We start from the raw sequence: 16424 nt of genomic DNA on the forward strand, positions 1-16424 counted from the left end.
GGCCTGCAGCACCTCCCAGTCAAATGGGGGTAAAGTGGGCATATTACGGTACTCCCGTAGTATGCTGAAGGAATGCCCGCCTAAATGGGTGTTTTATCGTACGCCCATTCTATGGGAGCAAAAACATGTACAAATGGGAATACGCTAGAGGACAAGCTAAAAACGCCCATCTGGGTGTTTTTCTGTTTAGTATGTGATTTTACTCTGTCCGCTGTCGGCAATTTTCGTCACGGCGCGGTTTCGACAAGGTCCCCGCCATGGGCACCGCCAATATAGCCACGTAAGGTTTTCGCCTTAGGAAAACAGAAATTTCTGTGGCAGTAAACATAACGCGACCAGGCACCTGCACGCATATGCGCAAATGGACTATAGTAACTGAAGCCAACCGAGATTAAGGACGTTAATCATGCGACTGCATGTCCTGAAACATGCGCCTACCACCACCATTTAGCAAGCTTACATTAATCTGTGAGAATTACCTTTAGAGAAATGAAGCGACAAAGGGCATTTTTGCTTTTATAAGACGCCCAGTGAAGCCGCCCGACAATTCGATCGGACCAAAACTTCGACGAGGATAAGATAGACGGAAGTTGGGGGCATGGAGGGGGGGGGGGGGGGGGGGGCTTAGGCCGCTCTTTCGAGATTCTGCACCCGCCTTTCTCGAAGCAGGAAGCCTCTAAACGCCTATCAATAACAACAAAACTGCTGATTCCAAGTCAACTAGCTGGCCGCTCGTCTTACAAACGCGACGGTTATCAGATCGCCAATTCCCGTTTCGCGCTCGGCTATGCTCAACGGTGAAAGCTCTCGGCATGGCATTCTGTTTTCGTCCAGTACACTTCGTGCGTCATCGCGCTAATTTCGAATCTTAAAGGTCCGTACGCCACGTAGTGTAAAAGCTGTGAACTAAAGGGGATTCCTGGGGCTGATTCGATTTCGCAACCTCGTGCTTAGCAGCGCAACGCCTTAGCTAACTGAGCCACCGTGGCGGGTCTGTATGAAAAAAAAAGCGTTGCATGAGCAAAGCGCTGCATAAGCAGAGGCCTTTCTGTGGCGGCTGCTGTGAATCGCGCCCACCTGTCACCCACACCCCGCCTCTTGTGCTATCGCGATTAGCATGGCTGTCGCGCCACACTTCGCTTTGTTTTAACGTGCCGTAGAGACATAATATCTGCGTCAGACAATGTATCACCAAAAGAAAACGCACATACAGCTGCGCTCAAATTTTCCATAGGGAGTGTCACAATAGACGGTGAATTTTTTATTGCAAATATTGACGCGCGAAGATTAAAATATAGATACATTATACACGCTCTTTGTGACCACACACCGACTTTCTTATCTGTAAATCATAGTCTCAGAATTGATAGGCATATAAACCAATCCCTTACTTTACAGAATACTAATCACGATCACTTGCTACATTTGTTACAAAGCTTAGCTCATTTGGTCTAGAGTGAAACCTCCAATTTAATTGAAACAAGTACTGTGCCTACGACTAGGAAGTAGTAAGTTATTTCAATTGTGTTGCTAATAAATTGTCTTTGCGACAGCGTAAAGCTCGTGAACCATGAAAAACACGTACACTGCCCTGGCACATAAGCAACAGAGACGAACTGTATTGGAAATTCTTTCAGATTCTTTCAGACCTTGATATACTTAAAAGCTATGAAGCTTACAGGAATCACGTTGCGACAGAGCTTCGCCTTGTAAAACCACAGTATTACGTTAATTTGTTTACCCCACTGGACGGACAGTCACAGCACACATACAAAAAAACCAATCACTTTCGCTCGAGTAGGGTGACTGAGAAATAACAGGAACCGAGCTTGAAAATGAATTCATTGATTTCTTTCTTTCTGTTGGCCCTTCGTCATGCCATTATGTGCCCAGATCCAATAATAAATCTAACCATAATGCCATATTTTTTAGCGTGCTTCAGAAAATGAAGCTAGTAAATTCTGCTTTCTGATTATGATGCAAGCCGTAGTGGAAGACTCCGGATTGATGTTGACCACCCTGTATCTTTAACTGGCACGCAATGTACAATGCACGGGCGTTTTTGCACATATATTTCATTGGAATGCGGAGAAAAGGAAGATTATACAGTGTTCATGAACCTAAACAACAAGGGTACTTAACAAATCCTGCTACACTAGAAAGCAACTACATCAAATATACTATCAGCAAACCCGATGACTGACAGGTAGTTCGCTGCAGGACAAAATATGGTAACAACATGCTCCGTTTTTGGCTACTTACATTATTGAATAAACTTTTCGTGCAAATTCAAATAGAAAACTGCAAGATGTATTATTGTGAGATTTTTATTCAACTAACCATTAGTCAGAAATTAGCACTCTCAATAATAATGATCGGTAACTTAAGAAGACAGCTGATAAGCTATATGAAGTATTTTTTCCACTCGTCATTTGTAACTGCTCCCTTTTTTTATATTCTCTTACTTGTTAACGCAGAGGAGCTGTCATGTTTATTTTTTGTTACGATGCGTGTATATAAGAAAGAAGAACTGTTGATACCGCATGATTTAAGGATTACAGATCTCCCTCAAGCAGCAATGTATGCGGCATTATTTTTTTGCCTGTGCTCCCTGGCCCCTTGTGGCATGATCTCGAATAAATATAATAGAATTGTGTTGAACCTAGGCACCAGGTCGGACCACGTAATGCCAGAATGGAGCCTGATCATTGGTAACAGTAAATGGCCGACCGATCTATTGGGGACTGCATTTGTTTACTGCCGAAACAATGGCGAGGTATTCGCGCTCTGTTGTTGAATGTTCGCGCTCTGCAGGAGAAAACAGCGTGCTATCATGTAACTCGAGCTTGGCTACATTGACAATGCTTCAAAATAGCGCTACAAGATAGCTCACATTTCGTACCAACAAGCATCTGTAGGGACCTCTGCTGGGTAGGATGCGTCAAAGCGAGGGATAATCGGAGGAGGGAGGAGCGTTACAAGGGATGTGAGAAGGCAGTAGCTTGACTTTTGGAGCGAATAGCTTCAACTTGCTACCGTCAATAGACTTTGCTGGCTGTGCGGCCGAGTATCTCGCTTAAGGCAAAGGGCAAGCACTCGAGCGCGAGACCTATCTCATATGAGGACGATTTCGTCGTCGAAAGCCAACTAGCTCTTCCTTACGCACACGTCCTCACACAAGAGCTTTGTGACGTCTTGCGGGTCTGATTTTGTCGTTGGTGTCACTGTGTCGCGTTTCTATAGCGCCTAGGCCGTTTATTGCGGGGCGCGTTCGTCGGCGAAGTCCGTTGAGCGCATCTTCTAAAGATATGCCATTTCGTCTTGCCCGCTCACTATAGCTTGCGTTCGATCACCACACGCATTTCGGAAGATCTGCACCGTTCTCGTCCAGCTACGTCAGCGCATGGTTCGCTCAGTTCGAGGCGGCTCTGGAGCTGAACCACATATGGATCCAGGAGTTCAAGCATACGGTACTCCTCGACGTCCTGCCGCTTGCTCTCCAGCTCCACCTCGGCGTTCCATCGCCTGGCCCACGTCCGTACTACGAACTGCGGCAGGCCGTCCTCAACTTCTACGGCGCTGCCTACCGTCCTCTTCCAGAGGTTGAACGCATGGTGCGCGACTCTGTACCAACCCACTCCCGGCCAGCACCAGACGCCTCTCCTTCAACGCCCGTTAGCTACCGTCAGGCAAGCCTTCCTCCCTCGACTTACCCCGATACCGTCTCGGCGACCACCCGATGCGCTACCGCACAGACCCTGGCCTCCGGCTCTCTCCAGGGGTCTCTTTCGTGCGAGCACGCGCACAATGTTGTCGCCGAAGGTATCGTCACGACCATGACACCGGCCACGTCATCGCCTTTCTCGCCCCCAACTATGGCAGGCGACAGTGGAGACATCACCGACCCAACGCCGGCTACCATGCCGCACGCGATTGGTTCTGTCTCCAACGGCATCGCTCCTCCGACAACGACACCCGACCCGTCCACGCCGTCCGCTGAGCCGTGCTCCGAACCGGCGCGTGAGCTCGGCACCGTGGCGATCTCCATGCCTCCGACCCTGCCTGCTATCGCCACCGTGGACGCGGGTCACGACTTTCTGCGACCGCCGCTGGTTCGCACGTCAGGGGTCCTCAACAAATCCCCGACGCTCCTGCGTTCCTTGACCCCCCTTTGCCCGGCCAAGCCGTGGCTTACTCGCGAAGCACCCCGTCGTTAGCTGCGCCGGATCGTGTTCGCCTCCCGACAGGGTGCGCCGCAGTCGCCTGCAAGGCACGCATCGTGGCCTGTCCAGGGCTTCGACTCCATAGCTCGTGCTCGCACCCTACACGCCATGCAACGATACGCCACCGGCAACGCACGCGGAGACTCCGTCGGCACACCCTTCGTCTCGCGGACTTCGCCCTTCCTACAGCCTCGGGACGCACGTGCCGACCATCACCTCAAGTTAACGCGTTCCTCTCAACCGCGTCCATTCATCGGGCCCCACGTCCGGTACGTAACACCCAGTGCCGCCCACCTGAGCTCTGCAACAGTGACTCGGTGTCCTTCACGCTGACTACTTGCACAGGGTGTTGGGCCCTGTAGCGCCCACCGACGCCGCAGTGCGAAGCGCTCTAGTCGGCGCTCTCAGCCGACTATATCTTTGTAGGCATTTTTCATATTATTTTGCAATAAAAGTCCCTTTGATTTGATTTGATGTGATTTATATTTTGAGAAGGCGGAGCAATAGTAGTAATGCAAGTGCGACTAAGTAGTCAACGTATCTTAAGTACTGTGCTAGTGACCTCTTCGTGGATTTCAAATGCAAAGCATTTCTTGGCGAACATTTATCGCTTTGACAGTATCTATCTATCTATCTATCTATCTATAAATCTATTCACCTATCTACCTATCTATCCATCTATCTATCTATCTATATATCTATCTAGACGCCTATGTCTTTGTGCTCTCAGGGTCGTTTCGTTAACTTGGTATGTGCCAAAATTGGCATAGTATGACAAGAGTGCACGACCAACATAAATAATAGGTCATTACATAAATGTGATGACATGCATGTCATGTAGGTCAAGACAGTGACCCCGCGAAATAAGCTTAACTCTCAGAAACACCTTAAATGGGTTCGGACGTGGGTACTAAGTGAGGGAAACACTAAAGAATTATGGTAGAAGTCATAGTCATGAGCGTGACTCAGCAAAAATGACAGTGACTTATCGAAAAAAGATTAACACTAAAGAAGCAACGGAATGGGTTCGGATGTGGTACTAAGTCAAGGAAAGGGCTAAATGTTGATGGTCGAAGTCAAAGTCATGAGCATGACTGACCCCCGTATTCTTAAACACGCCTTCACTCAACGCTTCTCCTCGACTCAGCCAAGTCGAGGCGACGAGCGTTCCTTCCCTCAAGGCGCCGTTGCGATTCATGAATACTACTTCACTTTTCCTCCGCCAAGGAACGCCTTGAAAATGCGCCCTTGACTCGAGTGAAGTGCACCGACCGAGAAAAGCGTCTGATATCGAGGCTATTCTTAAATGCGCTAAGCAAAAGGCCAATTATTTAAGACAGATATGTGTTTCCGTTTATTTGGCTTCGTTATCAAATGACGACACGGCGCAATGCACAAATTTAGCTCGGCAGCGTTGCCACTTTTAGCGTTCCATGGGTAGATCAAGCGGGAGCTGTGTTTGAAGTCTGGCAACGATCGCACCCCAGCAGCTGAGCATGGCGCATGGCTGAGAAATAAGAAAATTTGCGCCCGCATTTGTCTGCCGCTCATTGTTTCCTTGTACTTAATTTGCGGTTCACGTTGCAGTTGTTAATCGTGGTTATTATGGATGATATTGTCCGTGTGTGTACTGTGATCGAGCCGGATTGCCTTCGAAGGAGGCAACGCATGGAACGGCCGATGGGCAGCGTTGGTTAACTTCAAGACCATGTGCTGCTGAAAGCTTTCTGAAAGCAACAGGACAAAAAATAAGGGTGAGTGAGCAGTTTATGCATGGAAGTACATTACGCTGTTGCGGTTCTTGTGAAGATGCCGTCGCGCTATCAATGAAACGTGTCCGATGTATCCAAGCATGACTGGCTCCAGTTGCTCATGCTGCGGACATTAGCACCCGAAGCAGACTATTCGATGCAGCATAAGATTGCGCGAGACGTTCTTTTTAAAAAATTTTTTGCATTGTAGCTTGTGGGAGATTCGGCGCGAAAATCTGTTATCGGTTCAGTTGCTTAAACATAAATGCACAAGGCACCGCTTCGCGACTGTGTCCGATGATCATTCCACTATCGCGTAGGAAATCTTTCAGTAGAGAAGAAGCAGTTGTAGTATACATGTGGCAGAACGCATATGGTTGAGTGCGTAGCTCCAGCAGGTTTAAGGAAACAAACGTTTTTCAGTCCTGTACTTTATTTTAGAAGCCGTGGTGGTTAGTCGGTTTGTTCCAATTGTAGCACATATCGTCAGTGAACGAGCACTAGTGCCTGCATTTCCAATGCTGCTTCACTTCATATATACGCTACGCAATCTTTTATTCTTCCGAAAATTCACTTCTCAGTAGTTCATTACCAGCATTAGTGTTTTTTTCTTCTTACCTTTTTCAATGTGCTATGTCGTAGCATCTCTTGCACGGTCCATAAACTGTACTTTCAAGTTCACGCAATGCCCACATTTTTGTTAGTTGTGCTATGTCTTTTCATTTCAGTTGCTTAGCTGCACTGAACTTAGCGTGCGAATTCCCTATGTACATATCATTTTTGGCATTCTGCTGCAGGATGTGGGCCTTGGAAAGACCAGCTGATGGAAAAAAATCAACGTCTGTGTTGCACGGTAAGGACATGTGACTGACGTGAAAGCATCGATAGATACGGTGTCTGCCTCTTGGAAATGCACCATTTCGCTTCCCTGAAAGAACTTAGGTGCTGCGGAATTACTTGACTGGTCAGCCCGGTAGGTAGTCTTGCTTATTTTTCATACTTATCATTAATAATATTGATGTTATATCTGGTCACATTGACAAAATGGTGAAAGGCACGCCGTGTTATTTAAAACCGCAAACATGAAACAGCTATGCCGTAATGAAATGAAACTCATATTTCATTCCTCTTCAACAGTCATATATTATTGCTTTGAAGAGCATAGTCATGATTATGATCTGCGAAGTCATGAGTGGCCCATAATGTGTTACGGTTGAGACGTGAGCTTTTTACTGCCCACGATTTGTAATGCAGCACTTAAGTATTTAGTGGGATGTTGAAGCTACTTTTGCATGAGCAAGTGTACATCAAGAAACATACCATAATTTTAATGGTTGATCTCAGCTTTGGTGAACTCATGGTAGTAATGCGCTCTATACTGTATTTTTCAGCAGCCTGTTGTGGGATCCCACAAGACACGCTCTGTTCCTCGGTCAATGACTGAACTTCTGCAAGCCCCATGGAAGCCAACTGGGATCCGCATCGAATGGAACAAATTCATTGTTCCGGCCTTCATAATTAATCTTAAGCTGAAGTTAGAAACGGGGCTGAAACACTCGTATATTCTGTAAGGATTTACCACTGCATACCGTTGGGTGGCCACACCCGACGGTATGCTATGGTCTAGAACACTGCTAGTCTACTGTCTAGAACACGGATGGTGTTTTATTATAGAATAGCTTTGTCAGTAGTACTACTGCTTGTGTTTTTAGGATCAGAGTCCACGCTCTTTTTGCAATCCTATCAGAACACAAAAAGACGAGGATAATTGTAATTTATTGTTTCAGAAATTGACACTTGGACTGACAAGAAATAATTCAGTGATACAGACTGCTTTATGAAATATGGCTTAAGAAAAGAAACCTGGATGAAAAATACATACTTAAGTTGCTTGGTGCCTATGAAGGCAGATGTATGCAAAATGCCTTTCGTGGTGATGTTTGAGCTGTTCGGATGTCAGAAAGAAGATAGAGGTTTTAGCCAAAATAGTGCGACAACGACTACAGTGCAGCAGGACACATTAACTGGAGCTCCACTCTTCTCGGCTTGCACACCAACGCAAGCGCAGCACCCTTGAAAAGGCAGATGCTCTGCGTGGTTGCGTTGGCAGCCTGGTTCCTGCATAAGAGAAGGGGTTGGTTATAGCCATACAATGATGTTAACGCACATAAAAACTAGCTTAGGTACAGTATTCGTTTTCATCAGTTTAGTTTTCGAAGTAAATACATTCGTTAAAAATTTTCATTGTGTTCAGGAAGCCAATTTTTTTTTACATTGATAAGCTCGGACTGTTCTCATTCATATTTGCAAAGATACAGTTTTAAGCTGGTCTGGCGTTTGCACAACCCGACCGACATGCAGCAATCTAATACTTACATAATGCACTCACTAATATCTGGAATGTGCGCATGGAATGTGCGCAACAAATATATGTGACATATATCTGCTACCACTTGCTAGCGTTTTCTGTATTAGGAGCTGGGTCAACTGCTAAAGCTTTTTTTTATCACAATAAAGATAATGTGATGTACAAAAACTATCCTCTCTTGTATTGTTATTCAATGTTTTGTATTGGAAAAAAACATTACATTCCCTCTGTATACCTGCAGGTATAATTATGAAAACCATTTCATGGTTGCTCACTTCCTCGTTGGGCTTGGATGTTCATAAGTATAAGCGAATTAAACTGAATATTTTGAAACAAGGCTCACGTAATTATTGCTAACGACTGTAAATAGCAGCTACTGCCACACGTGCCACGCAAAATTACAGTATACTTTTTGTTTTCCCTAGAGCAACTAACTGCATGAAATTATAGAGAAACAGAAAAGTGAACGCACCTGGTCGTTTTTAGAGGAGCTCGCCTTGCTGTGGTGCGCTTCGCCGTCCTTGGAATAGCGTAGTAAGTGATGCACCCGAGTACAAACCGCTCAGGCGGAGCGAATTCCGGCGCTCGCGCAGCCAGACCCGCATCCAGCAATCGAACACACAGGCAATACACCCACTAATGGCAGGAATCTTCGCAGTTGTTTTCTTTTCATAGGTTCGAAGTCCGCCGCAGTTATGTATCGTGCGGCATTTCAAGTGATGCCGCTTTGTATGATCACCCGCGATAAACAAGGCACTAGCGCTGATAGTAGTTTAGGAGCACTCGCACGTAGAATACACGTATTCAGGTCATCAACTGGCTCATGCACGGAATAAAACGACAGGTCACTGCACTAGCTGGCAGTCTTCTTGACAGGACGGCCGATCTGTATCGGTGCCATAGTAGAATTACTCCGTTGCTGAAGCGCTCCAGAGTATTGCACCGGTCCGTAAAACGATGCCCTTGAAGATGCGCAGCATCGTTAACGATAGAGAAGCTGCGGAGGCAACTGGCGTCCATCTGAAAAAGCCGACGAGGCGAGTGACAGAGCACAACGCAGTCATGTTTGCGCACTAACTTCACTCAAGGAGCGATTCAAGGTAGCTGCGGGGCTACCTTGAGATTCTCGAGTAAAACGCTCGAGCTTTCCTTCACTCAAGGCGCGTTTCGAGTGGAGGGCGATTTGTGAAATGAAAAGCCGCCCTCAAGGAGCATTTCGAGTGGAGGGTCGAGTCGAGGTGCGTTTCTGAATACGGGGGTAAGGCTTGCGCCTTAAGGTCTCTTAGGCGTAGCTAGAGGGACTCGTGAGGACTCATGACATAATTCTCATGACATGCATGCCATGTCATGAAACAGCAGCATATGTTTTGGTGCTCTCATGGTTGTTTTGTTAACTTGGTAGGCTCCCCGCCCACTGCTTCGCATAACATTGATTCCCACATGGCGCGCGATCTGTCGGCTTTTTTTTGTATCTGAACATATATATACTGCCCACCTGCTATTGGTCTCAGAAGAGACTGGCGCTATTGTAAGTAAATAAATAAATATATCGGAAGTCATCGCAGGAAGTCGCGAAAACTAAAACTAGAGACGCCACCTCAATTACGCGACACATGATCCACGGGCCAAGTTGTCGGTGGTTGATAGATGACTGGATGAGTAAAACTCACAGCGCGACGTAGCAGCAAGGTTGGCAACCACGTGAACTCTTGCTGAAAGTGGAAGTCGCATACAATGACTCTTAATGACTCTTCTTCGAAACACGGTAATAAATGGAACCGTGATGTATTTGATCGCTAACCTATATGCCCATTATACTTTGCATACTGTGTGCCAGGCAAATAAAATTTACAGCAAAATGTTATGGGGTCCTCAACAAATCCCCGGACGCTCTGTACAAGCAAGTTATGTACTTGCTCACTGCAAATCTAGCATTGCATAATGGGCTGCGTAGTTATTCCTCTACTCTCGATTGAAATAGTATGAAATTATTGCAGTTTGGTGTTCCATAACAGTGCACCCGAATATCACGTTGCTCGATATTTCCTCCCTTCTATTAAGTGTAGCCCCCTCAAACTACAATTTACTTTCGAATTGCCTGTATTGATATGAAGCTGTGGTCGCTGAAAGACGCTGTAAAATTTATACCCTCACCAATTATTGTCAGTTCACTCCTATTGAACTAGACCTGCCGTGAATACTTTCGTTTTAGCCATGGCGATATAATAAAAAAATGAAATTCTTCTTCCGCCTTTTACAGTGCCTAATTATAGAGATCATTTTTAGTGATTAGTAACTCTCAGATCTCGATGTCATCACATTTACTTGCGCTGCTGGCAAGAATGACTTCACCTGAGCAACTTAACCTGTGAAATATGTTGGGTGAGAAATGTACACGGTAGCGCAGTGCCATCATTGCTCTCTTGTACGCACAACAGATATTGATGAATTCATGGCTCTTACCTCATTTCGGACGTCGAGACTGGATGTGGAGTTTATGTAGACGTACTCAATGACCTCAGGCATACTTTTTCTTAGCAACGTGTAACAATCGTCCCAGTTTCTTTCATGTTTGAATGGGGTTCGCTCTGCTGCTGCAAAGCTCTTTCGAATTTTTCTCGAAGCGTGCTCGAGAAGGAAATATAGGTTAATGATGGGTGCGTAATTGTACAACATTTCCCTGAAAATGGAATTTAATAATATAAGTAAATCACGACTTTCTCAGCAATATTTGAGGCGCCAACGCAAATCTGTCTATGGACGATTATTAACCAGCAGTGCTAAAATCGACAAAACCAATCAGGTATGCTGCTACTAAGGTAGCTAGGTTACGTGTGTTGTTGTGGACAATTCGCAAATTTTAGCCGAATGTTTAGCCCATACGTTGCCTTATAGTATACTAATAAATAGGGTAGTTCGTCTACTTGATTGAATCACTTAGGATACGTGAACTTCATAGAGTTTCTTTACTAAAGTTTCAAGCACATTCCAATGATTGATCGCTTGGGTATTGTCTTCAAAAAGTGTTACTGGGCGCTATAACGTAAAGATATTCCCATACTGTTTTTATTCCCATCTCCAGACGTCAAATTTACGTAACCACCGACGCAAGCATCGGGCGGTGACCCGCAGCGTTGTCTGAACAACCCAATCAAACACTCTCCCCGTTTATAGGAGGTAACCTTTGTTCGCTTTCAAAACCAATAACGTTGCCTACACTGAGCAGTTTTTCTTATCTAATTGGCTGACAAGAGGCGAGGAGCACGCTCTAGTGGAGAGGGTTTCGATGGGGCTGAGCCAGCACAGTGAAAATAGATAACCGCATGAAGAGGGCGGTGCCGACTTCTGCGATTGGTCCGCTTTGCCATAATTAGATTGCGGTGGCTGGTCAAAAATGGCGGCGGCATGCAAAGGAAGGATAAGAATGCCGCTAAAACTGACCCTCAGCAAGGAAGAGTTGGCAGAGTGATCTCGAGAGTATACGTGCTGAAAGGGCTCGATAATGTTTTACTGCTACGCAAACAGGTTTCTCGTACGCAAATACATACATGCTCACTGGCAGGTGCGAGTAGCGAAGGTCTGAGCGATCGGCGGGCAGTCATCTCCTATTCCTGTCGGAACGGGGCCGTCTTTGGCTGTTCGGAAAATTTTTCAGTTTTGTTCGGCATAATAATGCATGTCTTTCGCGTACACGTCACTTTGACGCGGTGAATTTTCACGGTTTTGTGAGGTCGCGTGACAGACAGGCGAAGTGGGCGTAGCCCGAAAACATTGGGGCAAAAGCAGAGGGCTAATTGCGAAAAGGCGTAGATTCAGGAATAATTATTTTTATTTTTTGTGGTTTAATCATGCATAATCAGTGTGTACCCGTTATATCAGATGGGGAGCTATCGCGGTTTTCATCACGTCGCGTGACAGACAGGCAAAGTTGGGAGTGGCCCGAAAATGTTTTGACCAATCGTGGTGGGCTGATTGCAGAATTGGAATATAAACGTTTGGAATAGCTTTACGTTATAGCGCCCCTGATTCAACGTAAGTTCTGAGCAACATATTCTTGAAGAAAACAGTGCTAATACTGTGAATGACAAAGCTGATTCTTTATTGGGCGATCCTGTGCCCAGCAAAGAAACTAACTCACTTTACAACAAGAGAGGCGAGCACAATCGTCGGTCGTCGGTAAACTGATCAGTGGCGAAACGCCTCTACCTTTATACCTGAGTGATCGAATGTTCCAGAGTAATCCCCATGGTGCCCGCGGGTCCATAGAGTAACCTACGGATTACAAGAGTGGCCACTCGAGCCTAAAAGCGGTGGAGCTACGCAGCTTCATGCCGGCCGCTAGAGGGCAATGCAACACTCCCTGTCTCCAAGTTAACGCGCGTACTAGTTATCTACTGTAGTAACTTTTCTAGTGCACTATACGTCTACTTGTCTATGTGGCTGCAGATGTAGAAGTTATCAACGGGATCAGCCGGCCGTGAGCGGTGGATGATAAGACTAGTATAAAGAATAACGCATCGCTACAAAATATCGGTCATCGTGTAATCAGGCAAGGCGACGCTACAAAAGATGTGCGATAACATCTGCGTGGTCTTTGCTGGGTTCGCCTGCCAGAACGTGTCTGTCTGCTTGGCTGCTGCTTGGTAAGAAGGCCTTCATTAGGTTCTTTTTTCCCTTCATTACTTTGCAAATTGCTTATGTATCTGTCACTTCAGCCGTAAGTTGACATTTGTCGCATTGTGCTGTTCGGCACAGAGAGCTTTTTTTGTGTTCTTCACTTCGCGCATGATGTTCGTGGATTGCTTCACATTAAGTAAAAAACAGCAATTTGGAATGCTGCGCAGCACGTTTGCGAGAAAATCGTTTCTTGGCGCGAGAAAGTGAGTCGGCACACGCCGGTATACGTAGTCTGAATTTAATGCACGTGTGTTGCAATTGAGTGAAAGAATGCAGTTATGCTTAGGATCGTTATTCGTGGCGTGCGCAGATTGCTTGAAGCCTTTGTTACGAGCGCAATTAGAGAGAACTTGCGAATTGAGAAGAATGTTAAGCTGTGTCTACGACGTATTCTGAATAAACACTCCTGCCTCAATGGCGCATGCATGACACCGAAGGTTGCTTTTTTTAGCTGCGACAATTGCACGTGACGGTTTTCGCGAAAGAGCGATCTGAAGTGCGTAGGTGAAAATTTGTGCGAAGGCGGGAGAGAAGACACAAGCAATACTTTTTTTTCAGGTCATGCCGACCATAGTCAAGTACTACGGGAATTACTGGTGTGTTGCGAGGTACAGTAACAACGGCAGGACAGGGAGAGAGCGTGGTTGGCTGACAACTGCAGTGAGCAGCCTTCATTCCTTGTTTGCTATGCAGCCCGAAACTACCACTTAATAAGAAAGGTTAGACTTCAAAGGACGAGCGTTGTTTTCCTCTTTAATGCTAATGCCGTCTTCTGCAGTTTTGCTGTTCTGTGGCTTTTTCATAATATCGCCTGTTTATTCCTTTTGTGAAATTTATTCTCAACATGTGGCAGCTGTATTGGCAGGTCTCTCATTGTGCAGTGCACCCATCTTTTTGTGCTTGCGTTCGTCGAACGTTGCGAAAAAAAAAGTGTACATGTGCTTACTGAGAATGACTGAAAATAAAGTTCCGTCTCTATCAACACTTGTCATGTTTATTTAAAGTGCCTACGTAAACACACAGTGGCATCGTGAGCTTGCTGCTCTGGAGGTACAGCTTACACGAAGCTACTCGATGCATGCAAGCAACGCGTTAAAAAAAATCAAAATATAGCCATAATATAGCCTCCGGGACGAGCACTCGGACGGAAGCAATCTTGGAGGCCGTGTACATTTTCCAATCGCCAGAAAATAGCCTTCGAGATTAGTTTTTCTGCGCTCCTAATCTCTGAGTCTGCGTAGATTCCACACACCCGCTAGGTGCGCTGCGAAGCAAAATCGGCCGCAAGGGCCTATGGAAGTGTCCTCTCTTATCCTTGTGTGTTACTCTATGGGTGCCCCGCGGGACGCAGAGGCACGCTGCTGCAGAAGCGAGCTGAAATGTGTTTGTGCATTTGTCAGTCGTTGTCATTTTCGTATTGTGTGAGTGGCAGCATGTTGGACAGGATGCCTAGGCCGGCAATGACTCTGGTGCGACTTACAACCGCAAGTCGTCGAAATATGATGACGGGATTTCGTGCAGCTACGCCGACAAAACCAGTCACCGTGTGATGTGCCTCTGAACGAATACATCGCACCTTAACGCCATTGACACACCGCCTACGCTTGTATTCCTGTTATTCATATTTATTCGTTCAAACATGCTTCGGAAGTTGAAATGAACGAACGTGAGCACTTGCCAGCCGCCCACATCAAGTTTAAGCTGGGGTCGATTCCGCTCAGCGGAGGTTTGTCGTATCGTATATAGCAGCAAGTTCATGCGTTTGCCACAGTTAGACCTGCCTTGAACGTACGCTAATAGGATGATAAAAACTGCTTTTGTAGCTGAGTCTTGACGACAGTGGCCATAGCTCTTTGAAGGGTCCACACTGCGCCCAGAGTATTTATGCAACGCAAGAACGGCGCATTTGTCTACATCGGCACGCGTACGGCACCCGCTCGCTGTTCGTTTCAAGTACAGTAAAAACCATGCGCCGCTCACACGAAATAATGAGGAAATGTTCAAAGCATATATGAACACTTCTCATGCACATATCAGAAGCGATCAAACTGAGACGAGAAGGCATGAACGTCCCGGGCACATCGAAAACGGCGACAGCGACCACCTAGGCCCACTGGCACGCGGAAATGCCGATGCCCGCCGTACTCGCGCGGCAACGAGCGGTGTTGTTGCTCACTTGTTGCCTGTTTAGCATAAGAGGCAAACTGTGTTTTTAGTAACTACTAAATCTGGCAGCATCAAAATACACTCTCCGTAGTTGCACTTCGTTCATGGAAGCGCCGGCGACTGCGACCGACAGCCTTCGTTCAAGAACGGTGCCTGTACCGCCGTATTAGCACTGCGCCGTGTCGCCGCTTCCCACTATGTGTGTGCATCGTACTATGCTAAGAGTGGTTCACTTCAAGTCGGTAAGGTCAGTACCGAACTATATAAGCAGTTTCCTTCGTCGCACTTCCTTATCCTATATTTCAGGTCCGCTGGTAGCGGACGAACTCGTAGGCTGTGTTAGGCCTAATGAAGCTGCCTGAACGAGATCGACACCGCCTCAAACTTGATGTGGAGGGCTGTAAAGGGCTGGAAATCAAGTATATCAGAGTCGGAAGCACGTTTCGACTCGATTTGGGCGTCAATAAATACATACACGAGCGCATTTGCGGCGATATTCACGTTGTCGGTGCGATGTTCTCACTCGGCGGCCGCTCGCACGGCGATCAGCACACTGGTTTTGTCGGCGTCGTCGGCACTAAAGCTTATCACACTACGATCACTCGATGCCATCGGTCGCGTCGTCTGTCGCTTCTTCGTCATATACTTGTATGACAATATAGAGCTTTTCATCGGGCGAGGAGGAAAGGGCACGCGACGAGTCTTCCCTCCTCTAGCTTGAGCGAGCCGGCGCGGCACGCCTTGAACTTGTTGCCGGTCGCGCGCTGCGGAACGATTTGGAGGTGTTTTAGCTAGTTCTTAGTGCAATTTACGGGATGTCAGTTCTTACGAGGTCGTCGAATAACCACTGTATAGCCTTTAGGTGCAGCAGTCGCTGCAGTATCTGGAAATTTCTCTTGGATGTGCAAAACTGCCACGCGCATCATCAGCCGTGGTGTGTGTATGTGTTGTGAACTATGTTGGATGTATGATGTATCGGTTTTCACTCGACGAAGAGTTGTTGTAAAACATTTGCATCAGCCACCGGCATCGTTCTCGCGCATTTTAAGTCTAGTAGACTTCAAATCACTATGTCTACGTTAGCCTCCTGCAAGAGGCCGAAGGCTTTGCTCAACCCAAGGGGCACTGCGGTTGGCAAACCAATATGAAACACTCAATTGCTTCGTGCTAGATCGGCAGTTGCGTTTTTCCCCTGTAAGGCACAATATACAAAGGGGATCGCATAAAGAGAATCCAACA

The 16424-nt window shown here is 46.5% G+C and overlaps 1 protein-coding gene across 1 annotated transcript in view; it reads right to left on the reverse strand.

The window, feature by feature from the left end:
- The window catches only part of LOC119439977 (membrane metallo-endopeptidase-like 1), a 668359-nt gene that overhangs the window by 83468 nt on the left and 568467 nt on the right, over positions 1-16424 (reverse strand). The window contains exon 10 of the mRNA XM_049662695.1: positions 10806-11022. Coding sequence (XP_049518652.1) covers positions 10806-11022 — 217 coding nt within the window. The remainder of the gene's footprint in view (positions 1-10805; positions 11023-16424) is intronic.

This window comes from Dermacentor silvarum, chromosome 2, assembly GCF_013339745.2.
Source record: "Dermacentor silvarum isolate Dsil-2018 chromosome 2, BIME_Dsil_1.4, whole genome shotgun sequence".
Taxonomy (NCBI): Eukaryota; Metazoa; Arthropoda; class Arachnida; order Ixodida; family Ixodidae; genus Dermacentor; species Dermacentor silvarum.